At 44.5% G+C, this 16,184-nt stretch overlaps 1 protein-coding gene across 1 annotated transcript in view; it reads left to right on the forward strand.

The window, feature by feature from the left end:
* The first annotated feature begins 5,500 nt into the window (after positions 1-5,500).
* The window catches only part of LOC122543259 (transmembrane protein 198-like), an 87,923-nt gene continuing 77,239 nt past the window's right edge, over positions 5,501-16,184 (forward strand). Inside the window, exon 1 of the mRNA XM_043681731.1 lies at positions 5,501-5,505. Within this exon, the coding sequence (XP_043537666.1) occupies positions 5,501-5,505 (5 nt within the window). The remainder of the gene's footprint in view (positions 5,506-16,184) is intronic.

A 16,184-nucleotide genomic window follows, 5' to 3' on the forward strand; every position in this document is an offset into this window, starting at 1 on the left:
TTTTCCCAGCTACAGTTAGTTCTGAAGAAATGTTACTAGACCTGAAATATTAACTCTGCTTTCTCTCCACAGATGCTGCCAGACCTGCTGAGCTTTTCCAGCAATTTGTTTATTACAAGTAACCATTTGGTACAAACAATACATTTCCTGAGGCACTTAAGTGTGTGGGCAAATATTAAGTGATCAGTTTAGAACAAAGGAACATATTTTCAGTAGACTGTCATGATTCAAATGATTTGAGGTAAGGTAGAGTGTAAGATCTTTTTAAAAATATTTTTATTGAAAAAGTTTTCTTTACAAAATTAGAAAGTTACAGAAACAGAGTGCATTAAAAACAACAATAAACCAACTACAATACGTCTCTACAAAATAAATCAAAACTACACATATTACAAATCAAGAAATAAATAATGCTGCTCAGCGCCACAAGACCATAGCTCCACATCTTCGAGAGCATCAATTATTAAACCCACATTTGTTCGAAATTCTTCCTCTCATGGCCTTAGGATTATCAGACCAAACCACCATGGCGAGACAAAAACCCTAATCAAAATGGCGGACAGATCTGCTTCCAAGTAATTTTAAAAGGGCTGCCATGTCCTGTAAAAGCTGTCTATTTTCTGGTGCACCATATTTGTAAGAAAGTCCAAAGGAACGTGTTCCACCATTAACTTATGCCATCCCGACAGACCCAGGGGGTTCTCAGACACCCAGCACATCAGAATGTTCTTCCTTGCACAAAAAGTGAGAATGATAAAAAGCTCTTTCCCATGTGTATTTACGTGAGGTAAATTCAGCAGACCCAGGAGCAAAGAGACTGTGTCCACCTTGACTTTGGTCCTCAAGACCCTCTCTATTACTCCTGCCAAAGCACTCCAATATTCACGGAGCCTGTGGCAGGACCACAGACAATGAGTCAGGATACCCGTATTTATTTTACATTTGGGGCACATTGAAGTCGCACCTTGCTTAAACTTTGCAAGACGATCTGGAGCCAGATGCGTCCTATGAAGAATCTTTAACTGCATAGCAGGGGTTCTATTACATATCAAAATCCTCTTCGCATTTTCACAAATGTCCTCCCAAGTTTCCGGAGCGATCTCCACCCCTACCCCTCTCTCCCAGACCTCCCGTAATTGCTCAATGTCACCCGAGGAACCTACCCCCAACAAATGATAGACAGTACTCACTGAAAGAGTGCTCTTAGCCTGAAGCACCCTCTTTTCTGTATCAGATCTATAACACTCAGTCAGAAGCATGGTCTCCTTTCGGATAAAATCTCTAATCTGAAAGAAATGGAAGAGGTCCCCACTCGACAATCCATATTTCCGAGTTATTTGATCAAGCTACATCAATGTTTCACCCTCAAACAGATCACCCAAACAAGAGACTCCCCTCTCCGCCCAAAGTTTAAACGCAGGATCCATTGTCCGTGGCTGGAAACCTGGCATGCCAACTATGGGAATAAGAAAATATGTTTTAGACATGTTACCCTCCATCTGTCTCATTGCCCTCCATGCCGTGACTGTGTTAGTAACTATTGGATTACGGCAATGTTCCACAACTGTCCTCATTTTATCTAAAAACAACAGGTTGATCATTTGGGAGGCCTCAATGTCCAACCATGTCCACACCGAGTCCCCACAGGCCCAGTCACTTACAAAATATAAGAAGGAGCTCAGTTGATATCGTCTAATGTCCAGGACGTCCGCTCCCCCCGGTCCCTGGGGCAGTTGCAGTTTTGCAAGCTTAATAAGGGGCTCCTTATAGACCCCCCATAGGCATAGCCTCTGACTTTGAAAAATTGATCTTGTAACTTGAGAAAGAACCAAATGAATTAATGCACCGTATCAAGCAGGGCACCGAGACTGCCAGATTTGAAAGAAAAATAAGAGCATCATCTGCATATAGTGTCATCATATGTACCTTCAACCCCACCTTTGGGGCAGCTATATTAGGGTCCCCACGAATGGCCTCCGCCAATGGCTCAATCACCAATGTGAAAAGCAAAGGTGAAAGGGGGCGGCCTTGCCGACTGCCCCTACCAGTGTGAAAATTATCAGACCTTATACCATTGGTGAGAACCGCTGCCAGAGAATCCTTACCAATCTAGTGAACACTTCACCCAGGCCAAACCGCTCCAGGGTATAAAAAGGATATGGCCATTCCACCCAATCAAATGCTTTCTCCCCATCCAAGGAGACCACCAACCCTTGAACTGATCGCTGCTAGCACACTTGAATCATGTTAAGCAACCTCCTAACATTATTAGAGGATCTGTGACTCTTTATAAAGCCTGTCTGATCTTCTTTAACAATAAAGGGCATTACCCCTTCCATTCTCAATGCCAAAGTCTTAGACAAAATTTCAAAATCAGTATTTAAAAGCGAGATGGGTCTGTAAGAAGCACAGTCCTTCGGGGCCTTCCCCTTTCTTGAGGATAAGAGAGATATTAGCCTCTATCAAAAATGGCGGGAGGCAATCCCAACTATATGAATAGTTATATATGTCTAGCATTGGCCCTGACCGTATGTTTACAAATTTTTTATAAAACTCACTGGGAAGACCATCAAAGCCGGGTGCCTTTCCACTTTGAAGTTGCCTCACTGCTTCCTGTATCTCTTGTGCTGTTAATGGAGCACTAAGGAGAGACGCCTGCTCAGCAAACACCCCAGGAAGATCCAAGTTGCTTAAAAAAAAGACTCCATTTTATCCCGTCCATCCTCACAACATTCAGATTGATACAGTTCAGAATCGAACCTCCAAAACACCGCATTAATCTTTTTAGCATTACAGGTAAGAGTCCCATTCCCTTCTCTAATAGAAGCAATAGACTGGGAGGTATTCTTCTTCCTAAGCAGATATGCCAAATATTTACCCACCCTATCACCATGCTTAAACAGCCTCTGCTTTGTAAAGGAAAGTTCCTTCCTGGCTGTATGCGTAAGCATGAAGTTTAAGGTGAATCGAAGGGCTATGATCCACTGCAGCTCAGTCAGTGATGATCTACTGTAATATGCTGTCTCAACTGCCTTCAATCATGCCTCAAGCAGACGCTGCTGCACTCCCTTCCGTTGCTTCTGGCTGGCAGAGTATGAGGTAATTATCCCTCTAGCATAGGCCTTAGCAGTCTCCCAAACAATGGACGGATTACCAGCTGTACCTGAGTTGGTGGCTAAAAATGCTTCAAATTCCCTAGAAAAGTACTCAACGATCTCACTGTCCTTGAGGATGAAGGGATCCATTCGCCAGTACTGTGAGCTCATTGCATTACCCTTAGTCTTAACCACTTAAATATACAACTGCATAATCAGAGATGGCAATGTTCCCAATTGAACAAGATACCACTGAATCTAGAAGAGCCTGGGAGTTAGGAAAACATCGATCCTCGTATAGCACTAATGAGGATTGGAAAAGAACGTAAAGTCCCTGCCCGTAGGGTGGAGATGTCTCCAAATGTCTACCAACCCCAGTTCCACACATAGATCACCAACTGTTTAGGTTGTGGAGAAAGCTTTGGGGGGCCTTTGGGCATTCTATCCAGCAGAGGATCTATAAGGCAATTAGATCCCCCCCCCTGCCAAATAATAATATGCCATGACGCAAAGGCCATCAGCTTAGTGCATCAGTCAAAAATTTAAGGAGTTGGGCCGAAGGACAATAGTCATTCAAAGTACCATATTTCCCGCCATGTATTAGGGCCTTCAGGATAACAAACTAACCATATTCATCTTTAACACGTCTATTAAATTAAATGGAAGATTCTTCTGGACGAGTATGGCCAATCCCCTGCTCTTAGTATTAAAGGACGAGAGAAACACCTGACCAAATCCGCCCTGCTGTAACTTCAAGCATTCCTTGTCATTAAGGTGAGTCTCCTGCAACAGGGCAACATCCACCCTCTCCTTTCTAAGGCTTGACAACACCTTTTTCCTTTTAACTGGCGACTAGATCCCTCTAAATATCCCAGGTGCACCATTTAAGAACACTGCTCGCCATAATCCTTTACAACCACCTTTGACCTGCCAAGAGGCAGAATTCAACGTACAGCACACTGGACATCTTCAAAAGAAGACTCGTGGTGTCTATTTACAAAAAAGCAAAACACCAACTACAAAACACAAAATGCACTTGATGGGGGAATTCTACCCCCTGCTCATAGAGGGCGTTTACACCTCCCACACACATCTCCACTCCCCATCCAGTTCGAGCTGCACCGCAGACCCAAGCAAAAGAAGGAAACAGACAAAATAGTGAGCACTCCGCCCACCCCCAACTATCTACCAACACCAATCCTAATCAGAAAAAACAAAACACACCAATAGCAGCTCCTTTAAAAAAAGGTAACATTACAAGAAACATAACAAGAGAAAAAAAACCTAAACATTATTGTCCATGTCTGTAAATCCATCTGAATTATTTTTAAAGTGTCCAAAATCTTTCACTTGTTCCGAGGAGTGAAATGACCATGCTGTCTCCTAGTGAGTAATACGAAACACCACTAGCATCTCATCGAATATTGAATGTCAAGATCCCTTAATTTTCTCTTGACCCCATCAAATGATTTCCTTTTATGGATCACCGCCGCAGAAAAGTCCTGGAAAAGCATTATCTTAGTTCCCTGATGAGTCAGGGTCTGTGGGTCTTTCCCCACCTTTCTAGAAGATTCCAAGACCCTCTGCTTGTCCCGCTAGCTTTGAAATCGCATTAGGACCGGGCGGGGATCCAGGCTGGATTTATGCATCGCAACCTGGTGAGCTCTGTCAACTTTCATCCTGTCCGTCTTGGCACCCCAGCCAAGAAATTGTGGCAGCCAGCCTTCAAAAAAAGCTTGCTAGCTCCCCACCTTCCACTCCCTCTGACAGCCCAATGGCAGACCCGGCTGTTTTTCCTCCTACCTCAATTTTCCAGATCATCGACCTGTTCAGTCAAGGCCCGGACCTGGTTTCGAGGGCCTGGATCCGTCCCACCGAGGACTCAACCTCTGTCTCTGACACCGCAGTCCACTGCTTGACCTCTTCGACTCGCATTCCGAGTCCTTCCAAACCCTTCTCATGCTTTTGTAGCATGACTGAAATCCTGCTCCAGCCGAGTACAGTTGTCTTCCATCATCTCTTTGATCATCCCTCGAGTTCTTCAGCGACATTCTGCTGCACAGGTACCTCTTTCTCGGCTGCCAAGGGAGCTGCAGTCACAGTCTCAGGCCGGTTCGATGCCTTCGGCAAGTGTCCCATGTGTTGGGGCTTGGCTGTGAGCTTTCCTTTCGTCATCCTTGCTCGCTCAAAACAAATTTACAGAGGAACCCCAACTATCCGAACATCAACCATCCAAATCCCAGACCATCCGAACAAGATCTTAAGGCCCTGCAAAAATGGCACCAGGCAACCCAGCATTCAGTTATCAGTTAAACAGCCTTATGGCATGCATTGCCAGATAATCGAGCGATGTTTGAACAACCAGCACTCGTAGGTTACCGCTTGTTTCTTGGCTAACCGGCATTATGGCGTGCGTTGTCAGATAATCGAGAAATGCTTGAATAACTGGCACTCATAGATTACTGCTTGTTTCTGGCCACGCGATCGATCAATCGTCCAAAACAAATACTCCCCCCCTGTCTCATTTGGACACTCTAGGCTCCACCACAAATGGATTTGTACGGTTTCACAACCATTTAATATCAATTTTCTCCAAAAGAAGGTAAGTCGGGGAGTAAAAATATCACTACTGCTGGGCTGGGGTGCAGAGCTCAGCAAGGCAGATCTGCTCAGATCGCCGCCATCTTGGATTCCCCCAGAGCGTGACCTAGGATGCATGTTATGACACAGTGATAAGTTCATAAGCATGTCTCTTCAAGGTATGCCGATATACTGACTGTGAGACAGAAAACAACAGGCATCCCTGACAGTGTAGCAACCCAGCACTAAATACTGCATTGAAATATTAACTGCAAGCATTCTAATTCAGATGTGAGGATGCCGGAAAATGGGCCAAGCTTAAAGTAGGAACCCTTTGAGATGATATTGGCAAGGAGAAAGTGAGGACTGCAGATGCTGGAGATCAGAGTCGAGAGTGTGGTGCTGAAAAAGCACAGCAGATCAGGTAGCATCCGAGGAGCAGGAGAGTTGACATTTCAAGCATAAGTCACATTCCTGATGAAGGGCGTATGCTCAAAACGTTGACTGTCCTGCTCCTTGGATGCTGCCTGATCTGCTATGCTTTCCCAGTGTCACACTTTTCAACAGATGATATTGGCAGCCTGGTGGCTCAGTTGTTAACACTGCTGCCTCATGGGATCATGTTAGTCAACATGGCTGGTTAGACAACATTGTGTAATATTGAGGGTGGCCTCATAAGGGGAGATTCAAGAGCTCCTTTTCTCGTGGGTCCAATCACCGAACTGGAAATGATAATACCGATGTTTAACCAATGAGTCCGGTAGGATGTCTGTTTGGAACCACGCAGCTTCTACCTGCTTGATTTTGATATCATTCGTTTTTGAATCATCTCCAGAGTGGTTAGCAGGAGTGGGCAAATAAGCAGATCTTTCCTCATCATAGGCGATGCAAGCTTCAAAATACTGTACCAAAAGGGTCTTACACCAGAATAGGGCCAGGGAGTGCACTGAAATCTGAACTGCCCAGTACAAAATCAGCCAAATAGTCACCTATCCAAGATATATACACTCTTTGAATTCAGACTGTGCCTTCAGCTGCCTGGAACCTACACTCAGGATTCCCTCTCTAAGCCTCTCCACATCTCTATCTCACTCTTCTCCTTTTAGACACTCCTTAAAACCTACCTCTTTGATCAAGCTTTGGCCACTCATCCTAATGTTGTGTGTGGTTCTGTGTCAAACTTCCTTTGTTAATCGCGCTCCTTAAGTACCCTGGGATGTTTTGTGTGTCAGTTGTGTTATGCAAATGTTGTTGTTGTCATTTGGACTCAGTTAAACCACAAAGATGGAATGCCCCTCTGGGGTTACAGTCCAGAAAGGAATTAGGAGATTTGGAAGAAATTAGGCAAAAAAAAATGTAACCGCAGAATCACCATCACCCTGCAGTATCAATTTAGTGTAAAGACCACAGCTTTTTATTTTTCTTTATTTTTGGATTGTGGACCCAAATGGGAAAAGGATACTGCTTGAAACCAAGAAAACCATGGCAAAATATACTGAAGTTTTAAAACAAGTTACTAGAACTCACTGTGAGTTATACTTTGCAAAGGTTCCTTGGCAACACCTTCTTAACCCACAATCACTGCCATTGAGAAGAACAAAAGGTATGTTGGAACGCGACAACCTGCAGGTTCCCCTTCAAGCCACTCACCATCCTGACTTGAAAAACATATTGCTGTTCCTTTGGGGTCGGTGGGTCAAAATCCTGGAACTCCCTCCCTTAACAGCACTGTGGGTCTACCAAAATCAAATGGACTACAGTGGTTCATTGAGGCAACGCCCTCTCTAAGTCATCTAGGGATGGACAATAAATGCTGACCCAGATTCCACGAATGAACAATTTGTTTAAAAGTACATTGTTGTCTTTTTAAAGTGGTGGAAGATTCCTGGACCCATTGTCACTATGGGTGTGTGTTCAGGGTAGCTTTGCTCAGGGACAGTCTGTTGATTGTTTTTTCAATTAGGACCAGTTGTGTGTGTCATGAGTGCTCAGTATGACAACTCTCTAGCTCCTGGACAGGTAGACAACCTGTGTGTCAACAATATAGCAGCAGAAAGCCTTCACACTTTAAAACGACAGCATCCTTTCTCTCCTTGCAGAAAAGTAACAAAGAATTGTAAGTTAGTTAGCTATTCTGATTCATTATTTTCCAAAAAGCTGCTGCCTCTAACCAGTAACTGATCAATTAATGTGCCAACCACTCTCTGTCTTCACTAAAGAACGAAGGGGACTTGGTATGAAGAAGGTCAGTGATCAGAAGGACAAGGAAGAAGCAAAAAGACACCTTATTGCATTCTGGTGCTATGAACTGTGTTCCCCTAATAATAGTTTTCTCCACCCATAACATCTATGGTTTTTGCTTGTCTACATCTGCTTGCATGTGTGTTTCCAGTGTGCTAACTCAGTCTTTGGCTGCCTGACTTTAATGTCAGTCCAGCTGCAGCCTCGATTGTCTCAAGGTGATTGCAGATGTCACTGGAACTTATATTCTATATGGAATTCCATGCACTGAAGAGGCCTGACTAAATACATTAACCTGGCTGTTGAGAGCCTATGCTCTTCAATTTGTAACAATAATATTTGGCATTCCCCCCAGGAAAAAACAAGGATGGAATAGGTTTCTATTGTGGTTCACCAGTGAGGCAGAGAAAAGTTAACTTCACTGTTATAAGGCAGCATTTTGCCTGTGGACCCCACAAGTAAGTTCAGTACTTCAGATTGATCCAGGAAGCAGATCTGTTGGAAACAGAGATCTGCCTTGTCTGAGATCCTGACAACCAATATTTAGTAGAGAATTTCATATAATTGGAAGTTTGGAAAGTTCTGTAAAGCCCCATACCCTTGTTTTAAGGACATAGTTAAACATGGGGACAGGCAAGAATTTACCCCATGTCTCCTCTTTTCTATTGTGTTAGATGTACTGTGAACATTTACCCAACACTTCCCTCCCTTCCATGTGTTACTCTCCTGCTAAACTCTCTGCTTTAATGTCTCTTGTGCATCTCCTCACCCTTTGCTTCACTATTTGTAGCTGTGTCTTCAGCCATTTAGGCCTTTCACTCTGTAATTCTCTTCCTAAATGTCTCCCTTCACTTCCCTTTCCTATTTGAAGATACAAAATCCAATGCTGGAATCTTATGTCACATTAGGCAAGAATTGAACAAGACGTCTGGTGAGGCCTATCTCAACATAGGAAGTATCTTGCTGCAGCTTCTATGCTTTTATTGAGTGGCATAGCAGGTTCCTTGCTAAGCAGTGGCAAATTGCCAAGTAAGGTTAATGCTTGTTAGCTCTGCAACTCGCCAAATTAATATGTAACCTCCTATCTTACCAAGCACCTCAAACCAGCTAGATATCCAAACATCTTGACATGGAAGTCAGAGTGGGTACTTGGCGACTTCAGCTTGCTAGGAGAAAGTGAGGACTACAGATGCTGGAGATCAGAGTTGAAAAATGTGGAGCTGGAAAAGCACAGCAGGTCAGGCAGCATCTGAAGAGCAGGAGAGTCAACATTTCGGCAATCAGGAATGTGCAGTCACTTTCCTGATGAAGGGCTTATGCCTGAAATGTCGACTCTCCTGCTCCTTGATGCTGCCTGACCTGCTGTGCTTTTCCAGCTCCACATTTTTCAACTTCAGCTCGCTGCTGGCTATGAGGTGCTTCCATGTTGCTCAGCACCAAACAGCATCTCAGGGCACAAGCCACATGCCCTAGCAGTGCACTCCTTTCTTCAACGAATAGTGGCATCTGACAATTGCCAGTCGTCACAACTATCATGGCACTTTGCTGATACACCGCAGGGCTGCTTCAGATGGCACTCGCATTCAAAAGCTGCAGTAGAGACAAACACACTGAATGCTTATTCAACCAAATGGCCATGTCAAAAACTGGTAGGGGCTAGTCCTCAGTCCGGTCAAGTGGCAGAGGTGGGGGAGATGGAGCACTCTCAGGCGGGGGGACCCAGTTCTGTCAGTTATGGGCACTCAGTCCAGGGGCTTGGCAATGGTCAGTTGTTAATTTAGACCACTCACAGTCAGGGGATATACCTGACTGCAATCCAGGGAGTGGGCAGCGGTCAGGGTAATTGTGTATCGGCAGTCAGGAAGGGACAAACACAGGCCAGGGTCTGGTCAGCCACATCCAGAAGCTGCTTGTCGAAGATGATCAGAGGTCTGGAGTGAATACAGTCCTGGAAGTAGGTCTGTTGATAGTTCAGGGACATGCAAATCACAACACTGGAATCATCAACAGGAAAGGGTTCTATTCCATTGATATTCAGGTGATCTGTGATCACTGTTAACGCTTCCTGGAGGTGTGTGCCCGCTACCCTGGCAGCTGCCACAATTCCCACATCCTGCAGCACTCCTGTGTACCTAATGCATTCGGAGAACCAGGTGCCTTCCAAGGTTGGTTATTGGGGGACACTACAACCATGGCTCATGACACCATTGAGCATCCCCCTGACTGATGCGGATCACAGATGTAATGTCACCTGCACTTTGAGTCGGCTAGGGTGGAGCAGACAATAAGGTTGCTGAAAATGGGATTCCACTGATCACCAGTCATAGAATATAGAACATTCCAGCACAGTACAGGCCCTTCGGCCCTCAATGTTGCACCGACCTGTGAAACCAATCTGAAGCCCATCTAACCTATACTATTCCATTTTCATCCATATGTTGTCCAATGACCATTTAAATGCCCTTAATGTGGGTTAATCTATTACTGTTGCAGGCAGGGCATTCCACGCCCTTACTACTCTGAGTAAAGAATCTGCCTCTGACATCTGTCCTATGTCTACCACCCCTCAATTTTAAAGCTATGTCCCCTTGTGCTAGCCATCGCCATCCGAGGAAAAAAGGCTCTCACTGTCCACTCTCTCTAATTCTCGGATCATCTTGTATGTCTCTATTAAGTCACCTCTTAACCTTCTTCTCTCTAACGATAACAGCCTCAAATCCTTCAGCCTTTCCTCATAAGACTTCCCTCCATACCAGGCAACATCCTGATAAATCTCCTCTGCACCCTTTCCAAAGCTTCCACATCTTCCTACAATGCAGCAACCAGAACTGTACGCAATACTCCAAGTGCAGCCACACCAGAGCTTTGTACAGCTGCAACATGACCTCATGGCTCTGAAACTCAATCTCTTTACCAATAAAAGCTAACACATCGTATGCCTTCTTAACAACCCCATCAACCTGGTTGGCAACTTTCAGGGAGCTATGTAAATGGACACTGAGATCTCTCTGCTCATCCACACTACCAAGAATCTTACCAATAGCCCAGTACCCTGTATTCCTGTTACTCCTTCCAAAGTGAATCACCTCACACTTTTCCACATTAAACTCCATTTGCCACCGCTCAGCCCAGCTCTGCAGCTTATCTATGTCCCTCTGTAACCTGCAACGTCCTTCAGCACCATCCACAACTCCACTGACTTTAGTGTCATCTGCAAATTTACCAACCCATCCTTCTATGCCCTTATCTGGGTCATTTATAAAAATGACAAACAGCAGTGGCCCCAAAACAGATCCTTGCGGTACACCACTAGTAACTGAACTCCAGGATGAACATTTCCCGTCAACCACCACCCAATTTCTGATCCAAACCGCTAAATCACCCTCAATCACCTGCGTCTGTATTTTCTGCGATGGCCCACTGTGGGGAACCTTATCAAATGCTTTACTGAAATCCATATACACCACATCAACCGCTTTAACCTTCTCAAAGAACTCAATAAGGTTTGTGAGGCACAACCTACCCTTCACAAAATTGTGTTGACTATCCCTAATCAACTTATTCCTTTCCAGATTATCATAAATCCTATCTCTTAGAATCCTTTCCAACACTTTACCCACAATCGAAGTAAGGCTCACAGGTCTATAATTACCAGGAATGTCTCTACTCTCCTTTTTGGACAAGGGGACAATATTAGCTAACCTCCAGTCTTCTGGCACTATTCCTGTAGATAGTGATGACATAAAGATCAAAGCCAAAGGCTCTGCAAGCTCCTCCCTGGCTTCCCAGAGAATCTAAGAATAAATCCCATCTGGCCCAGGGGACTTAGCTATTTTTGCACTTTCCAAAATTGCTAACACCTCCTCCTTCTGAACCTTAATCCAGTCTAGTCTAATAGCCTGTATCTCAGTATTCTCCTTGACAACATTGTCTTTTTTCAGTGTGAATACTGATGAAAAATATTCATTTAGCACCTCTCCTATCTGTTCAAAGTTTGTACGAAGATTTGTAGCTCGGGTGCTCGTTGTTGTGGTTCTGTTCGCCGAGCTGGAAGTTTTTGTTGCAAACGTTTCGTCCCCTGGCTAGGCGACATCATCAGTGCTTGGGAGCCTCCTGCGAAGCGCTTCTTTGATGTTTCCTCCGGTGTTTATAGTGGTCTGTCCCTGCCGCTTCCGGTTGTCAGTTTCAGCTGTCCGCTGTAGTGGTTGGTATATTGGGTCCAGGTCGATGTGTTTGTTGATGGAGTTTGTGGATGAATGCCATGCCTCTAGGAATTCCCTAGCTGTTCTCTGTCTGGCTTGCCCTACGATAGTAGTGTTGTCCCAGTCGAATTAAATGCCTAAAACTAGGGGGCATGCATTCAAGGTGAGAGGGGGAAAGCTCAAAGGAGATAGAATCATAAAATCCTTAACAGTGTGCAAACAGGCCATTTGGCCCAACAAGTCCAATCTGACCCTCCAAAGAGTAACCCACCCAGACCCTATTATTCTACATTTACCTCAGACTAATGCACCTAACTTACACATCCCTGAACACAATGGGCAATTTAGTACGGCTAATTGCCCTAACCTGCACATCTTTGGATTGTAGGAGGAAACCAGAGCACCCAGAGGAAAGTCACGCAGACACGGGGAGAATGTGCAAACTCCAGTCAGACAGTCACCCGAGGCTGGAATCAAACCCAGATCCTTGGTGCTGTGAGGCAGCAGTGCTAACCACTGAGCCAGAGAGTGGTAGGAGTCTGGAATGCACTGTTAGAGGTGGTGGTGGAGGCAGATAGGGCATTTAAGAAACTTTTACATCGGCACATGAATATGCAAGGAATGGAGGGATATGGACCAAGGGCAGGCAGAGGGAATTAGTTTAATTTGGCATTGTGTTCGGTGCAACATCATTGGCTGTACTGTTCTAGGTTCTATATTATATGGACGAGTTAGACCGAAGGGTCTGTTTCTATGCTGTATAACTCTATGACTCTAATATCCTTGAGCTCAGATTCAGCTTTCAGCCTTGAACTTATTAGTTTTTCTTTTATGTTTCTCCTCCATGCTCTCCCTGCATTGATATTAACTCTTCCTCCTTGCAGTCTCCGACACATCCCCCTCCTCCACCCACTCCTCCTCCACCCCCCCTCCTTTCATCATCATCATCATCATCAATAACCCTTGCCCATCAGTACATATCTATCCCTTTCCATTGTTAAAGTAAAGGTAACTGAATTGTGGTCACTATCACTAAAGTGCTCACCTACCTCCAAATCTAACACCTGGCCTGGTTCATTACCCAATACCAATCCAATGTGGCTTTGTCTCTTGTTGGCCTATCTACATACTATGTCAGGAAATCCTTCTGCACACATTGGACAAAAACTGACCCATCTAAAGTACTCCCTTTCACTTACTATTCATCTGACACATTTGATCACCAGCAAAGACTTATTATTCAGCCTATGGACACTCCACTCACACCATTTCTATGATTGTTTGGTTTCTCTGCCTATAAATTCTGTGTCTGTGTGCTTTCCTTCACTTCACCTGATGAAGGGGCAGCGCTTTGGAAGCTTGTGATTTCAAATGAACCTGTTGGACTATAACCTGGTGTCGTGTGCCTTCTGACCTTGGACTGGTCTGGGAGTGCCCTTCAGTATTGTCCAGACAGAGTGTGCCACATCGTCCTAGTGTGCTGACAATGAGGTGATGTGCTGTATGCTGAGGAATTGGGGGAACAAGAGCAGTCTCCGAGGAGAAGGAATCCCTCCTTGACCATGCCAGCTCAGCTGTGTTGAGTGCTACAAGGCAGATAGGACCTTGAGGACACCCACTTCCAGTAGATGAGAGCAGGGTGCAGCAGTACACCATGGACTCAACATTGGTCATGTAGCTAGCATTTGGTTTGCATTGTGGAGGTGAACCTCAGGCTATATTTGTTAGTTTGTGTTCGCTTTTGCTGGCTATAAATAAGTGCTCATGTTCGGAATATCCAGTTGCTTATTTGTTTGTGATATTTCCTAATGACAAGATGCACCTGTACAGTGGGCACAGAGGGCAGAGTAGAGGTCACCTAGAGAAAGTGTTTAGATGGAATGTAGCTACAGACAGGTAGAGGGTGTGGTGTGGTGGTTAAACAGCAGCAAGGCTGAGAGAATGGAATTGTATGTACGAAGGAATGTCAGCCATGCCGGCTATATATTTGAGCAGCATAGTTTTGTGGCCTTCTGCCATTATGCTACTTTTGGGGGACGGAGGGTGGCAACACAATTACCAATGCTTGTCCAGGGGCACAGCTGGCTTTTAAATATCGCATAGGTGCACAATACTGGTCTTTCAGCATCTATCTGCTGAGTGGCAAGTTGTAGGAATAGCATGTGTAAGGTGGGACTCAAATCAGGTGTGAGGGAAGCTATTGGGGCAGAGTAGGTACTTAATGAGATGTGTTTGCTAAGATATGGTGAGAATCCTTCCGAAGAAATGTAACTTACACATGTGAGATTCAGCCCGTGTCTTTTATCAGATTTTTGCAGCCATTCTATTTTAACAATTCTTCTTTTTCCATTTACCTCTGAGAAGCACCTTGAGATGCTTTCCTCCATCAAATGCACACCACAGGCATTGCCCTATCCCCACTGTACATGCACGTGTTTAGACTTCATTTAAAATATTTTCTGACTCCATTGCAAGTAATGTAAGATGCTGACATTAAATGCTTCACTCCAGTGTTATTACTGAGACGTTAAACCAGTACTTTAAACTGGTTAACATGGCGGGCAAAGGCTTTCGTATATGTCATTTCAGCCTTTGAGTACAAGAGCACATTCCATCACTTTGCAATAGAATCCAGTGCTTCTGACCAATGACTGGAGGGGTGGGTGGAAGTGGTTCATGATTTAGGAAACTTGCTGATTCAATTTCCTCTTTAAGCCAGGGTTTCTGATTCCAAATGTCAAGCTCCTATTGCTACAGTGCTGCTTAGATCAGCAAACTCTCAGGATCGAACTTGTGACCTCCTGGTCCACATGACTCAGAATGACATCATACTCAATGCTTCATTGAGTAGAAAATGTCTCAACTGAGTGCAGTGAAGCCAATAGAGACAGTGGCAACAATAGGTAGGATTATATTGAAAAGGCCAGACAATATTATCTTACTGGCCTTTGTGGCATGTTCGGTCAGCTCAGTCTAAAACCTTCATTTCCTTTGCTGCTATACTGGGTACCAGGAAAGACTAAAGTAATGTTGCATTTGTTTGATTTGAATCAGGAGCCTTTCTCTTTGTTAAGGTGTGCTTGGTAGACAAGCAGGAGGCTGGAGGAACACAGCAAGCCAGGCAACACCAGGAGGTGGAGAAGACAAGATTTCGGGTATATCTGAAATGTTGACTTCTCCACCTCCTGATGCTACCTGGATTGCTGTGTTCCTCCAGCCTCCTGCTTGTCTACTTTGGAGTCCAGCATCTGCAGCTTTTCTGTCTTTAACCAAAGTGTGCTTTTGAACAGTAATTATGTCTGTTGGTGTGGAGCGGTAATTAAACTTTTCGATGGTATTAGGCAAGAACTTTTAAAAGCCGATTGGAGGCAGATGTTCGCAGGTAAAGGGACGGCTGGAAAATGGGAAGCCTTCAGTAATGAGATAATAAGAATCCAGAGAAAGTATATTCCTGTCAGGGTGAAAGGGAAGGCTGGTAGGTATAGAGAATGCTGGATGACGAAAGAAATTGAGGGTTTGGTTAAGGAAAAGAAGGAAGCATATGTCAGGTATAGACAGGATAGATCGAGTGAATCCTTAGAGTATAAAGAAAGTAGGAGTATACTTAAGAGAGAAATCAGGAGGGAAAAACAGGGACACGAGATAGCTTTGGCAAATAGAATTAAGGAGAATCCAAAGGGCTTTTACAAATATATTAAGGACAAAAGGGTAACTAGGGACGGAATACGGCCCCTCAAAGATCAGCAAGGTGGCCTTTGTGTGGAACCACAGAAAATGGGGGAGTTACTAAAAGAATATTTTCATCAGTATTTACTGTGGAAAAGGATATGGAAGATATAGACTGTAGTGAAATAGATGGTGACATCTTGCAAAATGTCCAGATTACAGAGGATGAAGTGCTGGATGTCTTGAAACGGTTAAAAGTGGATAAATCCCCAGGACCTGATCAGGTGTACCCGAGAACTCTGTGGGAAGCTAGAGAAGTGATTGCTGGGCCTCTTGCTGAGATATTTGTATCATCGATAGTCACAGGTGAGGTGCCGGAAGACTGGAGGTTGGCAAACGT

Source organism: Chiloscyllium plagiosum, chromosome 43 (genome assembly GCF_004010195.1).
Source record: "Chiloscyllium plagiosum isolate BGI_BamShark_2017 chromosome 43, ASM401019v2, whole genome shotgun sequence".
In the NCBI taxonomy this organism is placed as follows: Eukaryota; Metazoa; Chordata; class Chondrichthyes; order Orectolobiformes; family Hemiscylliidae; genus Chiloscyllium; species Chiloscyllium plagiosum.